This window comes from Oxyura jamaicensis, chromosome Z, assembly GCF_011077185.1.
Source record: "Oxyura jamaicensis isolate SHBP4307 breed ruddy duck chromosome Z, BPBGC_Ojam_1.0, whole genome shotgun sequence".
In the NCBI taxonomy this organism is placed as follows: domain Eukaryota; kingdom Metazoa; phylum Chordata; class Aves; order Anseriformes; family Anatidae; genus Oxyura; species Oxyura jamaicensis.
The window spans coordinates 39,137,346-39,158,676 of NC_048926.1; the positions used below are offsets into that span (position 1 = coordinate 39,137,346).

At 37.2% G+C, this 21,331-nt stretch overlaps 1 protein-coding gene across 4 annotated transcripts in view; it reads left to right on the top strand.

The window, feature by feature from the left end:
- The window catches only part of CEMIP2 (cell migration inducing hyaluronidase 2), a 55,135-nt gene that overhangs the window by 18,724 nt on the left and 15,080 nt on the right, over window positions 1-21,331 (top strand). For all 4 annotated transcript variants that reach the window (XM_035309665.1, XM_035309664.1, XM_035309666.1 and 1 more), the window contains 10 exons: window positions 2,978-3,118; window positions 4,058-4,619; window positions 7,330-7,499; window positions 8,917-9,105; window positions 11,930-12,099; window positions 14,600-14,809; window positions 15,195-15,400; window positions 15,960-16,029; window positions 18,675-18,803; window positions 20,516-20,604. In XM_035309665.1, the coding sequence (XP_035165556.1) occupies window positions 2,978-3,118; window positions 4,058-4,619; window positions 7,330-7,499; window positions 8,917-9,105; window positions 11,930-12,099; window positions 14,600-14,809; window positions 15,195-15,400; window positions 15,960-16,029; window positions 18,675-18,803; window positions 20,516-20,604 (1,936 nt within the window). The remainder of the gene's footprint in view (window positions 1-2,977; window positions 3,119-4,057; window positions 4,620-7,329; window positions 7,500-8,916; window positions 9,106-11,929; window positions 12,100-14,599; window positions 14,810-15,194; window positions 15,401-15,959; window positions 16,030-18,674; window positions 18,804-20,515; window positions 20,605-21,331) is intronic.

Below are 21,331 nucleotides of genomic sequence, written 5' to 3' on the forward strand. Positions count from 1 at the left end.
TTGCACATGCAGTACTAAAGCCAGCCACTGCAGTTCCAGCTAGGTGTGCTCTTAGAGGGCTAATTGGAAATCCATATTGTCAGTGCCTTTAATGACTGTTTAAAAGGCAGTGAAGGGAATGTGAGACTTAGTAGTAATTGTGTGTAAATCCTAAACCTCCGGCATACCTTCCCCACAGGGAAAATGATACTTGTCTGCATTTCTGTTCCTGCCCGTCAGCTGGTTTCTTTTTTCCTCCTTGCTTTTATCTTCCTGTCATCATCTTTTTTTCTAAGGAGTACTTAGCACTGGAGATCATGTAGAGTGCTGGAAATGCAATTTCCTTCCTCATTTTCAGGGGCTTTTGCTACAGGGTCAGGAAGACAAGCAGGGAAGGTTGTCAGGGAAAAGTTCTCTTTGGCCTTTGCAGTTCTCTGCTGGAGCTTGCCCAGGGTAAACAGGATCCTCAGAAAATTTAGCTGCCAAACTGTGATAAACTTCTGCTGAGCATAATATAACACTGATATTTTTTTCCCAGAGGCCTTAAAAACTCCAGACTTCGTGGCTAAGCAGGTAGAAAGCAACTATTTAACTACATTTTGAGAACTGTTTCCTGCCTTTTCTCCTGCCAAATTTCATATCCTTTCTCCAACACATGGAAGGTTCTAGAATTTTATTTTTTAGGCAGAGTGGTTTTTTTTTGTTTGTTTTGTTTTGTTTTCCCCACCACATGCAAAAATATCACCACCGCCATCACCTTACTAGAAGCAACTAAACCTTATGGACAGCTGACCCATTTTTACAAAAATGCACTGAAGCAGAGGCCTGACTTGAAAAATTTTCAGCATGAGTGGTTAAATTTGGCAGGGCTATAACTACCTAACATTTTCTGGTTTATGCTTCTGTTTCCATTTAACCTTAACTGTCGAGGCAATGACTGTGGTCTGTGAAATCCAATCAGTAATTTTGAAGGTAACATCTGGTGAAGTACTAAATATTTGATGTTTTCCTGCACCCTGCTGCAATTACTAAGGAAGAATTTCAAAATACTTTTGCTGAGCACATCTGATTTGCCTGCCAAAAGTTGATCCACTGTGCTTCAGAAGCATGATCATGTTACAGGAGTGCCTATTTCTGATTCCAATGTCTTCCTTGCTCAAACATAATGCACAGTAGATTCAGTGGGGCTGTTGTTGTGTTTTGGTTTGGTTTGGTTTTGTAGTTGTTGTGCTGTACCTATTCTTTAAAACTCAACAGAAAAACTTGTGCAGTTATTAGATCTTTTCCCTCCATGAATCACGCTAAGTAGAAATTACCAGGTTGCTGACTCATGGTTTCCTCACACTGCCCTTTGCTACCAGCCAGGAAATGTGTGTTTCTTCACAGAGACTGTGTGTAGTGTCTGGCCAAAGGAGCTCAGTGACTGTGCATGAGTCAGGCAATAGAACTGCATTTTGTCAGTGACTGCTCAGCAGTCTTGCAGATAACAGTATTTCTTACTTTTTGGCTTCCCCTCATGTGTTGAATTTCATTTTTTTAAATGCTGTCTTCTTAGGATCCCCCCCCAAATTTTATTTCATTTTTATTTTTAAATTGCTACTTAGATGCCTTTTGGCTTCATGCAGTTCTACTAATTTTTTTCCCACTGGCAGGCAAATCTTGGTTTCTGTGGGTTTCCTGGGTTGGAAAGGATTTGAAATGTGGAGAATAACAGTGAAGGAAAACAATTCTGTCAGCAGAACTAAGGATGGCTTGTGTTAAATCTGTGGGTAGGCTTCTCATTCTTTGCCTTACGGAAAAATGAGCTATTGCAAGTAGCTTTTTGCCCCCAGCATTTCAGATGCATAGGGTGTTTTTTTTTCTGGAAGATAAGATATGAAAAGGCAGTTATGACTGTTAATCTCAGTTGCGCTTCTAACATGTTTATTTTGACATCTTTTAGGTTATGTTTTTTTCTCAATAAAAACGTTTGTAGCCTATGTTTTTTATATGAAAATCAAAAATTCAAGACATACTTCCAGTTTTTGTTTTCATAATACCTCTGTGCTCCTGCTTTAATCAGCTGCTTAATATTCTAAAAATGGGTATGTTGTAAGTACCACATTGCTGTAAGTTCATCTGAAATCACACAACCCTGTCACTTCTGTCTGCTGCTTCTCTTTCTCTAGCCTTATAATATGGCATTTCTGCCTGGGTAGTGCCAAATCTTCAGTGGAGTTTTGAGGAAGATCGCGTGTATGACTTCTGTAGTGTCATTCAGAGACTGGTGTTTAAGGTGTCTTAGGAGCACAAACCATGAGGTTGGATCCAAATGCTTTGCTTCCTAGGACACTGCTCTAACCAGTGAAGCATGATACTAAATATATTAAGGTCGTCCTGTCCCCCTTTCTCCCATATCTGCAAACCTATAATGGAAGAAAGTGATTGGAATGCTCAAAAGCAAGAGGAGATGGATTAGCCATTCTCACACAGGTTCCTGTGACCTAGAGGAAGGTGAGATATTTAGATACCTTGCCACCATGCTAGTATTTCATGTAGCTGGCCTAGGATATCCTGGGCTCAGGGCAACTGCTGTGAATTGGAGTCCTTGCCACTAACTTCTCCTCATCTACTGAAGATGATGTATTAAATCTCAAAAAAACCAAACCAACCCTCAAACAAATAATAACAAAAACTAGATGCCTACTGGGGGGCTTGAAAGTACAGTATATGTTGACAGTTCAGTCTACTTGTGGTCTTCAGTGATTTAATTTTGGTACATAATGACGTTCCATCCTTGGAAACTTAGCCCTGATTCAGATATCTTTTTGGCTGCATGAATTTAAACATTAAAACTAGTAGCTGTAGTACTGTGAACACAGAAGGAGGTGGGAATCCTTTGTGGGTGACTGACCCTGCATTATTTAGTATTCATCTTCATGCTGCCTTGATTGCTTTGGTCCTGTTGGTGATGCTTATTTAAAAATAAATAAATAATATATTTCACTGTATATTGCAGAAAATTGTCCTGATCAGAATCCTCGTCTTACAAACTGGAGCCCTGGAAAAGATCCTGAAAAGAGAGTTATTATCAAAAAGGGGGATTTGTTTCGTCTGAACTCAGATGCTACAGTACACTCTATAGTCATACAGGATGGAGGTATGAAATGGAAAGATGAAGAACGTGCTTCAATTCATAGAACCATAGAATGGTTTGAGTTGGAAGGGACCTTAAAGATCATGTAATTTCAACCCTCCTTCAACAGGCAGGGACAACTTCTGCTCAACTTTGTTGCCCAAAGCCCCCATCCAACCTGGCCTTGAACACCTCCATGGCTGGGGCAACCACAGCTTCTCTGGGCAATTTGTGCCAGTGCCTCCCCATCCTCAATATAAAGAGTTCCTTCCTTCCATCTGACCTAAATCTCCCTTCAAAGACATTCCCCCTTGTTCTCTCAGTACACCCACTGACATAGAAGGATGCTCTCCAGCTTTCCTGTAGGCCCCCGTTAAGTATTGGAAGGTCTCCCCAGAGTCTTTTCTTCCCCAGGCTGAACAATCCCAACTCTGTCAGCCTGTCTTTATGCATGGGTTTTATTTTTGTGATTAGTGGAAAATTACATTGGAATTTTGGTATTGACCAGTTCCTTTGCTTTTACTTTTCTGCCTGCTGTGAGGCCAGAAATACAAAATGTTAAAAAGATAAATGAACACTTTAAAGTCTGTAATAGGAGCAATGACATGGTTTTCTAACAGTAAAACAGTAAAAAAAAAAAAAAAAAAGGCTTGTCTAGTAGCTTTCTAGGTATGGGATCTGATTGTCTTCTGATGGTGAACATAGTATGTTAGCAATTCAACCAAGATGGTAAAAAACAAATAGGGATAAGCTGACCAGATTCTTGGAAAGATAATTCACAACCAGTTGAAGCTATTTTCCTAAATAATCTTAACCTTATTAAAAACTTCAGTTTGTTTTTGTTTTCTGGGTGTGGAAAACAAATCTTTCTTAATCTTTCTGTTGCTCTTATTGCAATCTTGATTCTTTGAGTCTATCTTAATATTGCTTTGACTTACAGATTTTTTTTTTTTTTCCTTTTAGGGTTACTTGTTTTTGGTGATGATAAGGAAGGTTCTAAAAATATTACTTTGAGAACTCGTTTTATCCTGATAAAGGATGGTGGAATGCTTCATGTTGGAGCAGAGAAATGCCGCTATAAATCCAAAGCAACTATTATTTTGTATGGGAGGTCAAACGAAGATGCTGATGTGCCAGAATTTGGCAAAAAATTTATTGGTGTGGGTCCTGAAGGAACATTGGAATTGCATGGGCACCAGAAGTTATCATGGACTCTTCTGTCAAAGTCTGTGAATTTCTCAGGGCTGGCCTGTGGTCATTATTCATTTAAAAAGAATTTTTCCCGAGGACTAAATGTGAGAGTGATTGATCAGGATACAGCGAGTGTTTTGGAAGTGCTGAAATTTGATACTCATGATTTTTCAGAAGAAAGCTTGAAGCTCCAGAACTTACTGAAAAATAGAAGTCCTGGTCGCATTATTGCTATTGCTGTAGGAGATTCAGCTGCTAAAAACCTACTGGAGGAAACTAGAGTAACTATTCAAAATCTTCTGGGAAGTAAGTTTGTCAGAGGATTGAGTTACAGGTAAATAATTTATTTTCCCTTTTCTGTTGAGTAAATATGAGATACAGATTTTGCCTTCTTTGGGTGGTGGTTTTGTTAAATTTGGACAATGTCTGCTCTTACAATACCAACAATTCTTTGTAGATTTTAGGTAGTACAGCAGTAGTACTATTTAGTATGTGGTGTTTTAATAGTGTAGAGTTGTCTAATTACAGGTATCTGTGTGATAAATTTCATTACTTATTCATAATTACACTTTTACTGTTCTTTACCCAAACTAAAAGTGGGTACAGCAAAGGATTTTTTTTTTTAACCCATTCAACAACACAGTTATAACAACATAGAAATTGTTTTCTGTTTGGGGGAGGAAGGAATGCCAAACTAGAAACTGAATACAGAGAAGGGGTGCTGATCATGTATTTCAAACAGCATTTTAGTCATCCCCGCATATTGGTGAAATGAAAGTACATTATGCTTTTGCTGATGCTGCAGGGGAACTGATTTGTAAAAATATTTTATTACTTAGGCATACTTGTCAGGTGTGTTTGTATCTTTTGAATGTTCTTTTCAGTTGCTTCGGGATGAAACGGTTGGTCAGTAGAAGAGATATAGTAAATGTTACTGTAAAGCAGAGGGGTTAAACTTCTGCACTATTCATTTAGGTGTTGCAAATGACCTCCTGCGTGTTCTGACCCTACCTTTGTATTGTGCAGGATTAACAGTAAGTGTGGAAGGGACACCAAATGCACTGTCAGTCAGTTCTTCACATACTGTTAAAATGGTTTAATATAACCTGGTTTTATTTTTATATTTTTGGTGTTTTCCCGGAAATGAGTTGCTTAGTTTTTCTGTTCTGTTCTTACCCTCGCTATTCCCTGACATCTGGGCTCCAGTTGCTCCCCACCCTCTGCTTTGGCAGAGCTGGGCTGGGGTGTGAGTCAGGATGGCATGTTCTGACCTTGCTTCCCTCCAAGAGCATGTTTGTGGCAGCCCCTGTGTAAGCGTCTAGTAATGGGGTCCTCTGGAGGGTTCTTGTGAGTCTGCCCCTGAAGCAGTTTCATCAGAGGTGCTGAGACCCCTTATGTCCTGTAGTAACTACCATTGTCTTGTGAGGTGAAGGCCACGCAGTGGTTGGTGAGGGCCCTGGGCAGCCAGCCTCCATCTGACAAGGAGCTGATGGTTTCTTGTGTTCATTACTACCAGTGGCCTCCACACCAGCAGGCCCAAAGTGAGGACATTCTTTAACCCGCAGCCGGGTGTAGGAAGCACCTTTTCTTCCTTCCGTGCTGAACTGGTTCCTGTCTATTTTCACTGGTTGATAAGAGACTCTGTAAGCACATAAACTTGTCCTGTCCCATCTGCTGTGGAAGATGGGTGAGAAGTTCACTTTGAGTGCTCACTGAGGTTAAAAGCAGGGTTGGTTTGTTAAAACTGGTGGAAGGGATTTCAGTATGGAGGTGAACAGTCCATTGCATCCTTGTCTGCTTCTGTCTCCATATGCAGATTAATATGCTTTAAAATACCTTGATATTTAGCTTAGATGTTGATGTGTGAAACATTCAGCTTGTTTGCTGGTGCTCCTGAAAAGCTGACCAAGTATATACTATTGCTGTGAGCAGATTAACACTGAACAGTTTCATTTGCCCTTTTAAATACAATCATTAAGAAGAGACTGAAACAAAAACAACTGGATTGAAGGTGGTTTTAATACCTGTCTTTGAATCAATCACTAGCACTGGACTGCAGTCCAGCTAGCTATTACTGTTTTCATTTGGGGTGAATGATTCAACCTTAATGATGCAATTTTGTTCAGCCTTTTAATAGATGATTACTTCCTCAGCACATAATTACAGCATTACAGAGCAGTAAGGGACAACAAATATTCTAGTTTTTTTTTTTGAACTTGGTGGCAGCTTTCTGTGGTGTGTGGTTTGTTTTTCATTTCCAAAAACTTGGATTCATTGAGCAGAGCTATAGGAAGTGGAAATACGTCCAGGACAGTCCCTACAGGCACTCAGCCAAGATAAGTGTCCAGCTGAGGGAAGGACTAGTCAGGGGGAAGAGGCCAAAGCTCTTGTACTCGGCCTTCGGAAGCACCACTGATTCCTCATGTGAAGGTTGTGCAGTAGTATCCAGTACTTCTATTTTTTTGTGTCTGAGTGTCTTGAAAGACTCAAGAAGTATTGCCTGTCAGGAGCACTGATCATCATCAGCCGCTGCTGGCAGCGTCCATCCTGATGCAAGCTCCGTCTCCTGGGGCTCCTCGCCTTCTCTGCACAGACGCTGTGTGCTGACCGCATCCCCATGCTGGGAGCATGCCGCGGCACAAGCGTCAGCACCGGCTCGTTGTCTTCCTGTGCTCCCGTAAGCATGCTTGTGAGCATAATACTGCATCATTTTTGGCACCCGTTGCTAGCAGTTTTCTTTTTAAATTAAAAAAAAAAAAAAAAAGCATATGTTGGTAGATGTTGCATCAAAAATGTATCAGAATGTCTTCTCAATTAAGAGCTGTCATATTTGCCGATTCATTTATAGGACATCCAGTCATTTTGAACTATGCACCCTTCCAGTGATATATGCCTATTTTCTTCTGTATTTTGAAATTACATTCTAAAATGAAATTGGGAGATCAGGCAAAATGGTAACCTCTATGCTCCTTGTCTTATCCTGTGCCTGTTTGTGAAGAATTTAAGGGCAATTATATTTAAACACATAATTTTATTTTTTGCAGGCAAGCCTGGGCTTTTGTTGGTGTGATAGGCGGTGGGAATTCTTCCTATAATGAATCAGTGCGAGACTATGAAAATCACAGCACTGGTGGGAAAGCCCTTGCTCAGAAAGAATTTTTCACGGTGGATGGTCAGAAGTTTGTTGTGAGAGCTTACAGCGAATGGAACGATGGTAGGAAAGCATTCTGTGAAACCCTGAGGGCAGGGTAAAAGTAGATATTGTGTATACTTCTTTTTTTTCTTTGAAAAAAAAAAAAATGTTTTTTTTTTTTAACAAAACTGTTGCAGTTTAAATCTCTGAATGTTGCTGTACGATTTGGTTTTTGCTATCCATGTGGCCAGACTACTGGATGAAGTACAAGGATGCAGTTCTTTTCCAATCCAGCCTATTTCATCAATCACAATTTTGATCTAAATATATACAGTATGTGAACAACATAAGTGTTCTTACCAATATGCTGAAACAATTTTTTGTTGTTGTTGTTCAGTCATCTTTTCTTCCTTCAGTCATGTATATTCTTAATCTAAGCTTCCTGCGACATTGGTTGTAAGGCTAAAAAGATAATTGAGTAGGAGCCAAGAGAAATCTTTTATTCCAGTCTTTAAATAAAATCATTTTATTCCTGTCTTAAGTTGCTATTTGATGCTGAACTTTGGTTCTCCCATCAATTAGGCGACTTTTTTTTTTTTTTTTTTTTTTCCTGCAAAGTTCATTCTGGTGTAAAAACCCTGGAAGATCTACCACTCATGCTTTTATCCTGTATTTGTTTTTTTTTTTTTTTTTATATTTGAGAGATCTGTATCATGAGTTCTGCTTTTATGGGCAGTCTTTTTCTGCTTGTAGAATTACTAGCGATATTATATTTGTCTCAGAAGACTTTTTTAGGTAGACAGATACTGATTTGTTAAGTAATTGAGCTGTTTGATGTTACACCTTCACTGTTCATTATGGCCCTATGAAACTCTCTCGACTCAAGAAATTTTTTAAAAAATCTCCACAAAAATGTACCTTTGACTTGCTGGTACTATAGGCTTGGAGTCAATGAGTAAACCAGACACCGATTCCATTCTTCCTACTCATTAAATAAACATAAATAAAATGGGAGGATGTTAAATACAGTGAGAGTTGCTGAATTTAAAGGCAATGAAATGCTTGTGTAATTTAGCCTGCTGAACTGTTTTATTAGCTGTGCTTAGAAAGAAAATATTTCTGTTGCTGAGTCTTTGATTTATATTTATTGAGTTTTAAACAGCAGAAAAATATCACCTAGGAGAAGTAGAACTAGCTGGACCTACAAATTTTAGCTATATGATATATTTGATATATTAGTGTTTTTTCTTTTAATTTCATAGGTTATTACTGTCACTGTTATTTCCATCTCTACCCTTTGTTTTATTTGAGATCCATCAAACAAGCAGGCTGTAATAGCACATCTCACTAACATGTTTCAGAACAGAATTGCACTTAGAGGGCATAGAAGTTTGTGAAATCTCATGCACTTCTTATTGTCTTTTTGAAGATATTTTCATATAAAGGTGAATATAATTTTTATAATACTTATTTTATTCTTGCATTTTTTAAATACTAGGTGTCCCGATTTCCGGCTTCCAGGTAGAACCCATAGATGGAGTGATACTGAATCTTCTGGATGATGTTAGTAGTTGGGAGCCTGGAGACCGGATTGTGGTTGCAAGCACAGACTATTCAATGTATCAGACAGAGGAGTTCACCCTCCTTCCTTGCCCAGAGTGTACCAAGCATCAGGTCAAAGTCAAAGGTATGAAAATGGTCACCATCTGAAGAATCCTGTTTGAAATAGCTGTTAATAGTAGTGCACCCCAGATGAGACCTTTCAGTGAGAGCAGTAAACAGCACCCTGTTATCTCTCAGTGTTGCTTGTTTGCTGCGTACAGGAGTGTATACTTGGCCTTACTGTAAAATTGCTCTGCCTAATGTCAGATCTGCCTCTGACTTCTAAAGCTTACCCCATACTAAGTTTTTTTCACCTTTCTTCCCAGGCTCATTGAATGCTATAGTTTTCTTCCAGGATTGGCTTACTCTTGTTCTTCTTTCTCAACTCCTTTTGTTTTTTTTTTTTTCACTAGTTCTCTCCCTATGAGGCAGAATTGCTTTTGTAGTTGTTACCATTGCTGTTGTCTTTACTGCCCTTCCCATCTTCTGAAGTTTTATTTTTTATTTTTCTATTATTCAAAGATTGCCATTTTCTTCTTTTTCCTTCAATCTTTTTTTTTTTTCCTCAGTTCCCCCGCCACCCCCAACCAGTAAAATGGTTATGAAACAAATGGCACTTCCAAGCATCTGCTTACACAGGATATCCCTAACTAGTTGCAATCTGTTTTTCCTTTGGGTGTGATGTGCTCAGAATGGCCATGCATGTTGTTGACTGCTTCCTATTTTATTATCTGACTCACTCTGACTTCATGAGAGCCTCCCATGGGATTGCCTCCTTCACTCTGCAGACATCTGTGTTTTTCTTCTGCCGCTCTGTGTCCCCTCTGCGCCAACGCCCTCCTTCTCTGACAGTCCCTCAGTCTCGAGTTTTTCTCTTCTTTTCTGGTGGGCTGTAGGATTGGTTTGCAGCTCAGCTCTTGCCTTTTGTAGCAGCTGACTGGTGCCTTTCAAGATCTGGTTTTGTCCCATTCACCTCTGTACTGTGTGACTTCCTCTTCTTCAAACAACTCTTATCTCCTCTTTCTCATTTCTCAGAAGTTTTCTTTGTATGCCCTCAAACTTTCCTGTTCCCCTATGTCTTCTGGGAAAGCCAAATTTGTATGTTGGCTTTGCAGTATTGCTTGGATCCCACAGCATTCACTGGTTTGCCTATGATACGTTTTCCTGCATTGTGAAGTCCCAGATAAGGTGAACTTAGCTATCTAAGCTTTTTCCTTATTATACATCAGAGAATACCAGGGTGCGTGGAGCTGCAGAACTGAATTGGTGCCATTGTATGTGATGCTTCCTGGCTTTTGTTCTTAAGCTTCTTACTCCATATGCATTATTTAACTCAGTGTTTTAAGGTTCAAGCTACTTGAAGGCTGCAGTATGAAGTTTAAAGTTTCTTGTTGCCCCTTAATAGAGTATGTGCAAACTCTTTCGTCTTTGAAGTCATGCACCATGAAAAAGCATCTCTTTAAAAATATCTATCTATCTATCTATCTATCTATCTATCTATCTATCTATCTATCTATCTTTTTCTTCTAAAAACAAGCAAACAAACCCAGATTTACAGGATTTGCAGTATGGCATAAAATACAATTTTTTTTTTTCCTTTTTGCAGATAAATGCTATCAGATCTGTCTATAGATTTTTAAAAGATGCTAAAGGAGATGAACTGTCCAATCTTGATTTTTTTTCCCCACACCCAACAACAAATTACTTTGTCACAGTAAAGGATACTGTTTTTTTTTTTGTTGTTTTGTTATTAACGAACAACATCCTATGCATTTACTCTGCAGAGAATTAATTTTCAGTGGAACAGCAAATTTGACATGCTGAAGAATTCATCATCTAAAATTTTCTTGTATTGCCCCTTTTGTAGTAGAAAGAAAAGTGTTGTTTTATAGGATGCCCATATACTCCCTCCTCACTTGATATATACGTGATAGTTACACAAAAGGGAAAACAACAAACAACAGGCAGGTCTTCAAGTTATAGGAGTGCAATCCCGTTTACAGATCTCTATTGTCTTTAAACAGCAGGAACAAAAGTAATACTGGTGTATGTCTGCTTCACATAGTGGTCATTACCAGCTTAGTTTATATCCTTCTGTAAGTTTTGAGGAAGAATAGTGAAAAATTAGGGAAAAAAATATATATTTATTTAAGTTTCCAGATAATTTTTGCAGTTTGTATAGGAAAATAGCAAACTGATTGTTTCTTTGGAAGTGTACTGTAAAAATACATTTTTTTTTTTCTTAATTTTAGTTTGTCCTCAGAATAGCTGTTTTGGGGAAAAGCTTTGGTTCCCTACCCGGGAAACGAAATAGTATTTGCTTTTGAAGAGGATGAATACAGTGTGTATATATATAGATAGAGAGACAGATAAATATATATATATTTTTTGAGCAGATTAGGCAGCTACTGTTTTTTAAAGCAAATCTACATTTGTGTTTGTTTCATTAAAACTTTTCTAATGCATTATACTCAAACTTTAAAAAATATATATGTTTTCTATTTTAATCCATTCTGTTCAAAAATTATTTGATTAACGTTAAGATGCACCTACAAATAAAATGTGGGGTTTGTTTTAGGTTTAGTTATTTTAATAATGTGAAAAATATTTAAGACAACTTGTTTTGGCATTAAACATGCAAAAGCATATTTGATACCCTGTCCTGCAAGATGCTCAGTTATCAATGAGTTGAGAATGGTCTGGATGGGGGAGTTTGATATTTGCTAGGTTAATGTTTGTCATTTGACAATTAAATACTTTTTTGTTCACATTTGCCTAAGAAGGATAGTAGAACAATAAGTTTAAGGTATCAGAGTGCGTGTTTTTTAGGGGTACAATTAGTTTACTTACAAATTAGCTTTGTGTTTAATCAATGACAGCACTTATTCCTTTTTTTTGTTTTTTAACAGAAAAACCTCAGTTTCCCCATGTGGGAGAAGTAATTGATGGAGTAGACATGAGGGCAGAAGTTGGAGTTCTCACGAGGAACATCTTAATCAAGGGAGAGACTGAAAAAACCTGCTATCGTGAAAAAGAGTGTCAGTTTTTCAATTATGATACATTTGGTGGACATATCAAGGTTTGAAAAACATTTTTAAGTAGCTTTCTGTCATCTAAAGGTATATTGAAGACAAAAGAATTAATGTTAAACTTGGCAGGCTTTGAAAATTAACATAAATTCATATACCAGCTTGGTGTAGAAAAGACTGTGTTCTCTAGTTTCCCCAAATTAGCTCATCAAGACTGCAGCATTGGAGCAAATTATATTGATGCATGAAATGTTGTGGAAGAATCCACCTGATATTGCACCCTTGTGTGGCAGTGATTAAACCTTAAAAGTGGTGTGCCTGCATGTTCAGCCTGTAACATTATAAAGCTTGATCTTCCTTTTCTTTGTCTTCTCTCCTTTCCCTGCCTTTCTTCCTCCCCAAGTGATGAGCACATTTTAGAGATCTGCCTCATCTCCTGGAAGTGTCCAAAATCAGACAGTAGAGTCACAGAATGGAAAGAGACTGAGTTGGACCATGGTGGATTTTTATTTATTCATTTTAACTGAATGTACTAAGGTTATAAAAGCAAACTGATGCTAATTTCTTATATCACCATGAACCTAAAGAAAGTGGAGTGAAAGCAGTATTGCAGAAACTGATATTGAAACTCGTATTTGCTTTGGTTTTTAGTGAAAAGATTGAGCAGCGATATGTCAGCTCTTCAGTGATGCTGGAGAAGTTTGAGGCCTTGCATTTTAAATACAAACTTATTATGTGTTGGTCATAGTGTAAACCTTCTTTTCCAAAATATTTGGATGCAGACTTTAGTTTTATAGTGGTGGACATAATGGTGGGAAAGAAATTGCGCCTATTCCCTACTGTGTGTCAGCTTTTGTTTGGTGGAAGAGAAATTGATGGGCTCAAAGTGTTCTTTTGTGTTTGAGATAATGTAAGGAAAGAAGATAAATGACAAGCTGTGAATCTTGCAAAGCGGGACCTTGATTACCACAACTGAGCAAGTACAGCAAGGCCCCTCAGATGCCTCTCGCAGATAGAGCAGAAAACAACCATTTTGAGTCATCAGAGTTGTTAAACTGTTCCCAGGAGACTGTTCAGGAGGAGTTGAGCGTCTGTTGCCAAACCTAGACTTCAGCACTAAAAGCATTTTTGCCGTATGTTAATCATACATGCTCAAGAAGAGGGAGCCTGGACATCAGCAAATGTTAATTGTCTTGGGGGATTTGATCAGCCTGGGAATTCGACTGGTTGCCTGGACAGTGGCATGAAGGAGGCTCAGTGGCAGCAAGGAGAGGCACTCACTTGTAGTTTTTCCTCTGCATTAGTGTTTTTAAGTGCTGAGAGTGAGAACTCAGGAATGCCTGTTTTTGACCATCCCTTAGTATTTTAAGCACACAAACCTTAGTGGTGTAATTGAAGAAAACATAAGACAAACACGCACTATCAGTGTTTTACTTATTTCCCTTGAGGACAGAATTGTGCATATGAAAACTATATTATTTTTGTTAAAAAGCCAGTAAGGGTAAGTTAATGGAATAACAAAAAAGGCTCCCTCACTCCCGTTTAGCTCCTTGTATTTTAGCACCTCACAGTTCATCTGCTGCCATTGGTTTCTATTTTCAGGTCAGTGTAGGTGAAAGAAAATACTTTTGCTTTTCCCTGTAACTTGTACAGCGCCATTATAATGTCTCTGGTGTTTAATATTTCTGTACTGTATATTACATACTGCTATGGTGAAGTTTCATAGCTTTAACCCGTTTTGGGTTCCTTATTGCAAAGATGCTGATTCTTCACTGGACTGTGTCTATTGAAGGTGGTGTGCCTTAGGAGGAGCTGAGAGAAGAGGGCTTGTTCAGTGTGGGGAAGGTGTAGAGGAGGAATCTGGATGTGGTTTTCAGGGACCCATGGAGGGCTCAGAGAATGTGTCAGAAGACTTCTTGGAGGTGTGCACTGGTAGGGCAAGAGGCATGGGGACCAAGCTGCAACAGGGCAAATTCTAGGTAGATACCAGGGGGAAAAAGGGGGAAACAGTTGCTGTCATACGAGCATCTCTGTAGTTGGAGATATATTCTTTGGTCAATGTGTTGAGCAGCCATGTTTAAGCTGGCCCTGTATTGAGCTGGCAATTGGAGCAGGTCTCTCAAGAGGTTCCTTTGACCCTTTATTATTATGTAATTTTACTAAACTCTGTCCCAGACAGACGACATAGGTACAGCTTCAGCAAAGGAAGGGCAGGGTTACTTCTCTTTACTTGGATGGTATGTGGTTGTACAGAAAGAATATTTAACGTGCCTACTGCTAAACAAAAAGTGAAGTGTGACAATATAGTGTCTGGTGAAATTTGCTCTGTCTTAGCCACATGGAGAAATAGTGTTAATTCTTGTTTACAAATGATATTGTTTTGTAAGGCAGGATATAGAACAGGACAGTAATGACTGTCCTAGCCTTCATAGTGTTGGCTTATGATGACTGTACATCTGACTTCTGTACATCTGGTATAGATGATTTATTAACTTTAATGGTTAGAAGCCAAGTAGTTGGTTACTCATTCTGGACTTCTCATCTTTCTAGATTTTGAAGAATTTTACATCTGTTCATCTCTCCTATGTGGAACTGAAGCAAATGGGACAGCAGCTGATGGGAAGTTACCCTGTTCACTTTCACCTTTGTGGGGATGTGGATGAAAAAGGAGGTTACAGTTTTAAGACTTACCTCGAAGGTCTTTCCATTCATCACTGTTTCTCCAGATGTGTCACTATACATGCAACTAATGGCTTGCTGGTAGGTGCCAGGAGAATAAAATAGGTTGTGTTGAAATAAATGTTAAAAAGAACATTTAGAGCAAAAATAGTCCCATCCCTTCAAGTTTAATTCTCAGCAATGTGTTTATTACAATGAATAAATAAACAAGTGCTTATTTTTAAATAACTTACTTTACAGAGCTTGCCCTTCTGTTTTTCTCAGATTCTTGCAGGCAGCTAAGCTCTCCAAGCATAGTAGTGTGTTTGTAAGGGATAAATAAAACTCCATGTTTGAATCATCTGAACTGCTGATACTGAAGCTTCACTCTGCAGCTGTGCCAAGATAGTAAAAACTAAATGGCACTTGTCAAATAAATCTCAGTAAATGCTATTGCTACTGACATAATGAACTTGTGTTTCTGCAGATAAGGGACACCATTGGCTATGACACACTGGGTCACTGTTTCTTCATAGAGGATGGCATTGAGCAGAGGAATACTCTCTTCCACAACCTTGGACTAGTCACGAAACCAGGCACTATTCTTCCTACGGACAGAAACAGCAGCATGTGTATTGGCATCAGGGATAAAGTGTATGGAAGCTATGTCCCAGTACCAGCCACAGACTGCATGTGAGTATTTCATGGTGAAAAAGTAAAACCAAACCAGCTGCAGTAGTTAAACTGATGATCTCTTGACAATATACAGATGAAACAATTGTTATGTATCATCTAATGAATACAGACACCTTAAAAGTAATCCACGTGACCATGCTGTTAAAAATGAAAGTCTTTTATTAAAGAGAAAACAAAAGTTGTTTTGTAAAGAGATTTGTTGTTCCTTGAAATACTTGTTCAGTGGATTTTAAGGCTGCATCTTTATTTCTGTGGTAAGGCACTGACATCCTTAAGTTGTCACCAAGCTTTTTCTGCGTAGCAATAATCTTTTGAAGAAGCTTATTAAAACAGTTTATAATTGCACTGAGTTTCTGAACTATCTTAAAATATTTTGCATTTAAGTAAAACAAAAAAAAAAATTTTTGAGGATATGTGTTTTTTGTGTGTGTTTTGTGTATGTGACTTCAGAAATCAGTTTAGCCCTTTCTCACCCTTGTAGCGATTATATCAGAAATATTTTCTGTAGGGACTAGAGATTTTTTCCATTCTAACTTGTTTCTGAATAATATTTCAGGGCAGTTTCAACATTCTGGATTTCTCATCCCAACAATCATCTTATAAGTAATGCAGCAGCAGGTTCACAGGTGAGGCATATGGATGTAGTTCAACACAAACTATTTGTGCCACTTACTCACAAAGCAAGTAATATTTACAATGTTTAAATGCATATTTTTTTTTATATGTGAATATGTTAATATATTTTTGGCAGCATATTGTCATTACAAGTGTAGGTTTTGCCAAAGTGTGGATTAGATCTATTCCTCTTTGAAATTTAATAGATCTGTCAGTGGTGCCAGTATGTAAATCTAGAAATAAACCCCTTTCTTTTCAAAGAATTAGATATTAATATTAAGGTTTTTGTATTTTCTGTAATTTCTAACATGAGATTACTGTTTGACTGCTCTGAAAAATTGTGTTTTTATACCTTTAGTCATTGGAATTAAAAATAGTTGATTGTATAAGGAAGTGCAAAAAAATCCGCCAAACTTTCGTTGGCTCTGTGTTTAATTACTTTTTTTTGAGTAGTGATTGCTGATATGTCTTTACTTATTGTGAACCTTAGATGTTTGCAAACCTTTTTCAGTTCAGCCACTTGCAAAGTGAAGCTGGACTACTTGGTGCAGGTTGTGGAGTAGGGACTGGGGGTCTATTCTGCTTTTAAATTAGATGAGATGCTGAGACAATGGTTCTGAGTGGATTTTTCTGAATAGATCAGTAACAATAGAAAAAGGAAAGACTCATGCTGGAAGTAGAATATGAGCATGTTAGTGTATTCTTAAGTGTAGAATATGTAACAAATTGTTAATAAGACAAAATTAAAAATCTTTAAATCAGATGAAATAGCTGTAATATAGAAAAATATAAAATTATTATGCTAGTTTTTGTTTTTGTTTTTATCATCATTTTTTGGGCAAACCTTTGTTGTTGTTGTTGACTGCCTACCACTAGGAAGGACCTGGCCACACTTAACTGAATCAAAACAGTTTTTCTTTTCATAGCACATGTCTACTTTAGATAACGTTCCTTTGCCTGTTTTTAATATTGCAGGCTAAGTTAAAGCAAACATGTTGCTTGACCTGATACTTAAACCTTCCAAGATCTTTTTCTGCCTCTGTATCCCAGTGAATTTTACTTTCTTCTGTTATAGTGTGCATCCTCAGAGAGCATTTTTATAGGTTATGACGTTTTGCCGTTTTAATATATATTCTTTTGCACGTATACAACCATATTGGTATAAGAGGGCTATAGCTTATTATGTTTAAGAAACAAATTACTTCAACTGTGTTGATATAAACACTGCACTGTAGAGGTTTTTCTGGTATAAACTATAACAATTCATGAGCAAATAAATGATTCCATTGTCTTCTCCAACTCCTTTGATATACAATGAAGTCTACTGTAAGGGTGTATCAACAGTAATAATTCTTTTGTTTGAGCTACGAGAGAGGGGAAAAAACAATTCTTTTAGTTCTTTCTGAATACTTGTAAGTGCTTAAGGAGCTTTTAAGTTTATTAGACTTTTTTTTTTTGAAGCATCAAGATGTGTTTTGGATAAAACTTGTTTGATTCTGCCAAGCTCAGAACTGTATTTAATTATATGTGAAGTAAGATTTTGGTATTTTATTAATGGAACATCCACATTTGCTTTGGAATTGTTAATCACCAGAAATGTCAAAATGTGTTGTCATTACGGATGGGAATATGTTACTCAGAAGCAGAATTTCCAGGGCTGTTTGGAAAATGAGTATATTCTTAGAGTGAAATGTATGAAATCTTTTAAGCCAGAATGAATTGGCTTTATCCGTATTTCCTGAACAGGAGAGTAAAGACTATTTTTCATGATACAGAGCACATAGTATGCAGTATTTCTGTTACTGCTGTTTAACACTTTAATGCTCCTTATGATTTTTTTTTTTCTTTTAATAAGGGCACAGAGCAAGTAAGCAAAAATTTTCATATTTGTTTGTATCTGCTGTGCAGGTGCTTTTGTTATGCCGCCCCTTGTGGACTCAGATGTGGTTAGGAAAGGAGGCCCACAGAATTTCCTTTAGAAGATAAATCCAGCTTTTTTAAGAGCTGGGACGTTGAAGAAGTGGAGAAAATGAACAGATGCTGAAATTATTGGCACATGTTATTGGCACAGTGCTCTGAACTGGCCAGGCTTCTTGATGTTCTTTATTCCCTTTTCCTGAAATCTCTTGTGGTTTTTTTGGCTGTCATTAAATTCTGATGTGCACAGAGATGAACAAATCTTAGTCAGACTGCATCAGTAAAGAGAAGAGGAGTGCTTTTGAGTATTTTACAGTAAATAGTATGATTTACTAACAACTAAAAGAATATCAGGCATCAGTAGAAATAAATTGAAATACAGAGATGATAGGTTAGGAGAGGAAGGAGACACTCCTTTGTGGCTTGAAATATTACAGAAACTTAAAGCTGTGGTATAAAGTGACTTCACTGTGAAGCAAACACTTTTAATGCATGTTATTCACTAGAATATAGCCTTATTTGCAAACTTTTACTTTTTCACTGGACAGTAGTTTGGAGACTTTATTTCGATAAGAATGTTACATTGTGCGGAGTTTGGATGGAGTATGTTCTTATTTGCTTCATTAAAAATCCAAGTTCTTCTTAACATACACTTATTTTGTGATTTGTAAGTTCTGATTTGTTTACATTTAGTAGTATCAGACTCTTATAACTTATGTTATTCTCTCCTCATTTGCAGGATGCTGGAATATGGTACTTGTTCCACAGGATTGCTACAGGAGACTCTCATAGCTTAGCCATTGAAACCAAGTCAGAGCTCACACCATTAGGAATCTTCTATAACAACAGGGTTCATTCTAATTTTAAGGTAATGTACTATCTCACTTAAAAAAAAAAAAAAAAAGTTCTTAATTTGTACATATTTTATACCAGGAGTTGTTTGTTTAAATTCTGAGGTGGCTAAGTGATGATGGATTCATGCTATGTTTGAACCACATGATTCTATGTAGGTATTGCAGAAGAGTGTGTAATCAGCATGCCCATAGTTTCTTGCCTTATCTGAAGCATTTACTGTGCTTAATATCCTCTTAAGGTACGTACAGCTATAATCAATTAATAGTGTGAGATAAATATATATATTTTTTTCTCAAAAGTAGCATTTCATATGCTACTCTGTTACTGATGACATTGCTTTCTACTGTGGAGATCCTTGAAGTACTGAGGCTTATTACAGCTGTGATTCATCAATTTGTGGAATAGCTGTGACTTGCTTTCCTGAGTCTCTAATGTACAGTAACTCAAGTGCCTGCTGTCTCTGAACAGAGGTTGAGATTCCTGTTGCCATCAGGAGCCCAGCAGCAGCCCTTTATTTTAGAGTTCTCACCCCAGATACAGTCATTGAGTATTTATTTACTAATGGGACTTAATTATCTCTTCTACATTCTGCTAAGTGAAGTTAGCTGAAATCCCTAAACTGATACTTTTGCTTGGAATCTAGTTGCTGTCTGTATAAAAATATACATGATATTTTCTAACCTCTCTACACATCTGTGTTTGTAAGCCTGGAGTTTACCTGAGGGGAAGGGCTGGGGAGGAACTATTAATATAGGTTTATTTGTTTGGTTAATTTAACCTAATGAAACTGATTCTATTTGATAAGTGTACATCTAGAATAGTAAGAAGTGATGCATTGCTTCATAGCAGTTGTGTTAAGAGTGTGTCTGGAACTTTAGGGCTCTTGTCCAGATTGGAATCGAAAAATACTGAATACAAAAATGAATAGTAAAGTGAAGTGTTTCAGCTATATGGTTCATTATCTTTAAACATGGATAGCAGTTTGTGTGCTGAAATTCCATGTCAACAGAGTTGACTCCAGAAGCAGATCTGAGGATCTACTTGTGTAGATCAAATCTATTAATGTTGCACTTAATTCTAATGATAGTCACGGATCAAGGTGGCTGCTGCTACTTGTATATGCAATTCAGGTTAAACAACAATAATGTTTCCTCTTGCTTTTTTACTTTCTCAAGTAAATTATTTCATACTGGATTATAAAGTTTCAAGTGGATGATGCCTGGGCAAAAAAACAGCTTTAGTGGTAAAGATAGTTGAGTTTTAAACTAAAATACAAAGCATTTTTGCACAGCAGCATTTTTTTTTCCATTAGTGGCATTTGTGAGAATATTTTATATTCACCACAAGACTGGCTTCCAAATTTTCCAGAACAGCATCTGGAAGCAAGTATAAAACTTCAAATAGTCAGCTGTGAAAAAAAATCTGAAATGAACTTTAACAATTTTCCATCACTCTTTTTTTTTTTTTAAAAAAAAAAAAAAAAAAAAAAAAACACAGGCAGTTCTTTTCCTGGGATTTTCAATTACTTTGCAAAATTTGCATAGATAGTGCTTTTTCCCTTAGACAATATGCCGGTTAAGTCCAAGCTGAAAGATCTAAGAGTCTCTAGTAAACTGTATTGAATGAAATGTAACTTTAAAATTTTAGAACTCTAATGTTTACTGTCTCTTTTTAGTGTTGTCCAGTATGAAATTTCCCCCTCCTTTTTTTTTTTTTTTTTTTAAGGCTGGTTTGTTCATTGATAAGGGTGTTAAAACAACTAATGCTAGCGCTGATGATCCCAGAGAATATCTTTGTTTGGACAACAATGCAAGGTAAAGGATATTGTCTTCCAAGTGAGTGAAAAATGGCAAAGTTCTGAGATTGTTTGTACATTCACATGAGAAAAAACATTTTTAAAACACTATAAATAATAAATGAGCAATAAGTTTGTATGTTTCTTTTTTCTCATCTGTGTGTCTGGGAGCAAGAAAGCATGTTGTACTTTAAAGAGTTGGCTTTTCCTTCTAAGACCTTGGCCAAGGTAGTTTTTAGCCCCTTAGAACTCATAAATTTAACCACGCTCTGCTTTCATGCTTAACGTATGTTCTGGAATTGCTATTAAAAGTAAAGCCATATTTTAAAATCTACTTCAGATTTATGGCTCAGTCCTAAATAATTTTTAGGAAAAGGCATACTAGCGGTAAGTAATATATCCATTTGCCTTTCCTACTGCTGAGTGCCTTCTAGACTTAGAGATTGTCGTTCAGTGGTATAATTTTACTGTAGACTATTTGTTGAGATAGTACAATCAACCACACAATCTTTAGCTTACAAAGTAAGAGAAAATAGTGGAGAGTCTAGGAAAAAATCAGGTTAATGTATGTTTGGTCTTGTCCTGTGCTTCAAATAAAATAGCCTGGGTTAGTGGTCATATATCAAATGAGGAAAATATTGGGTAACTGTACCCATCAACATTTTATTATGATGAACAAGTATTAAAACTGAAAATGTAGTTCATAAGATTATCTTTATTTCTGATGGAGCTTTGTTTAGGTTGGG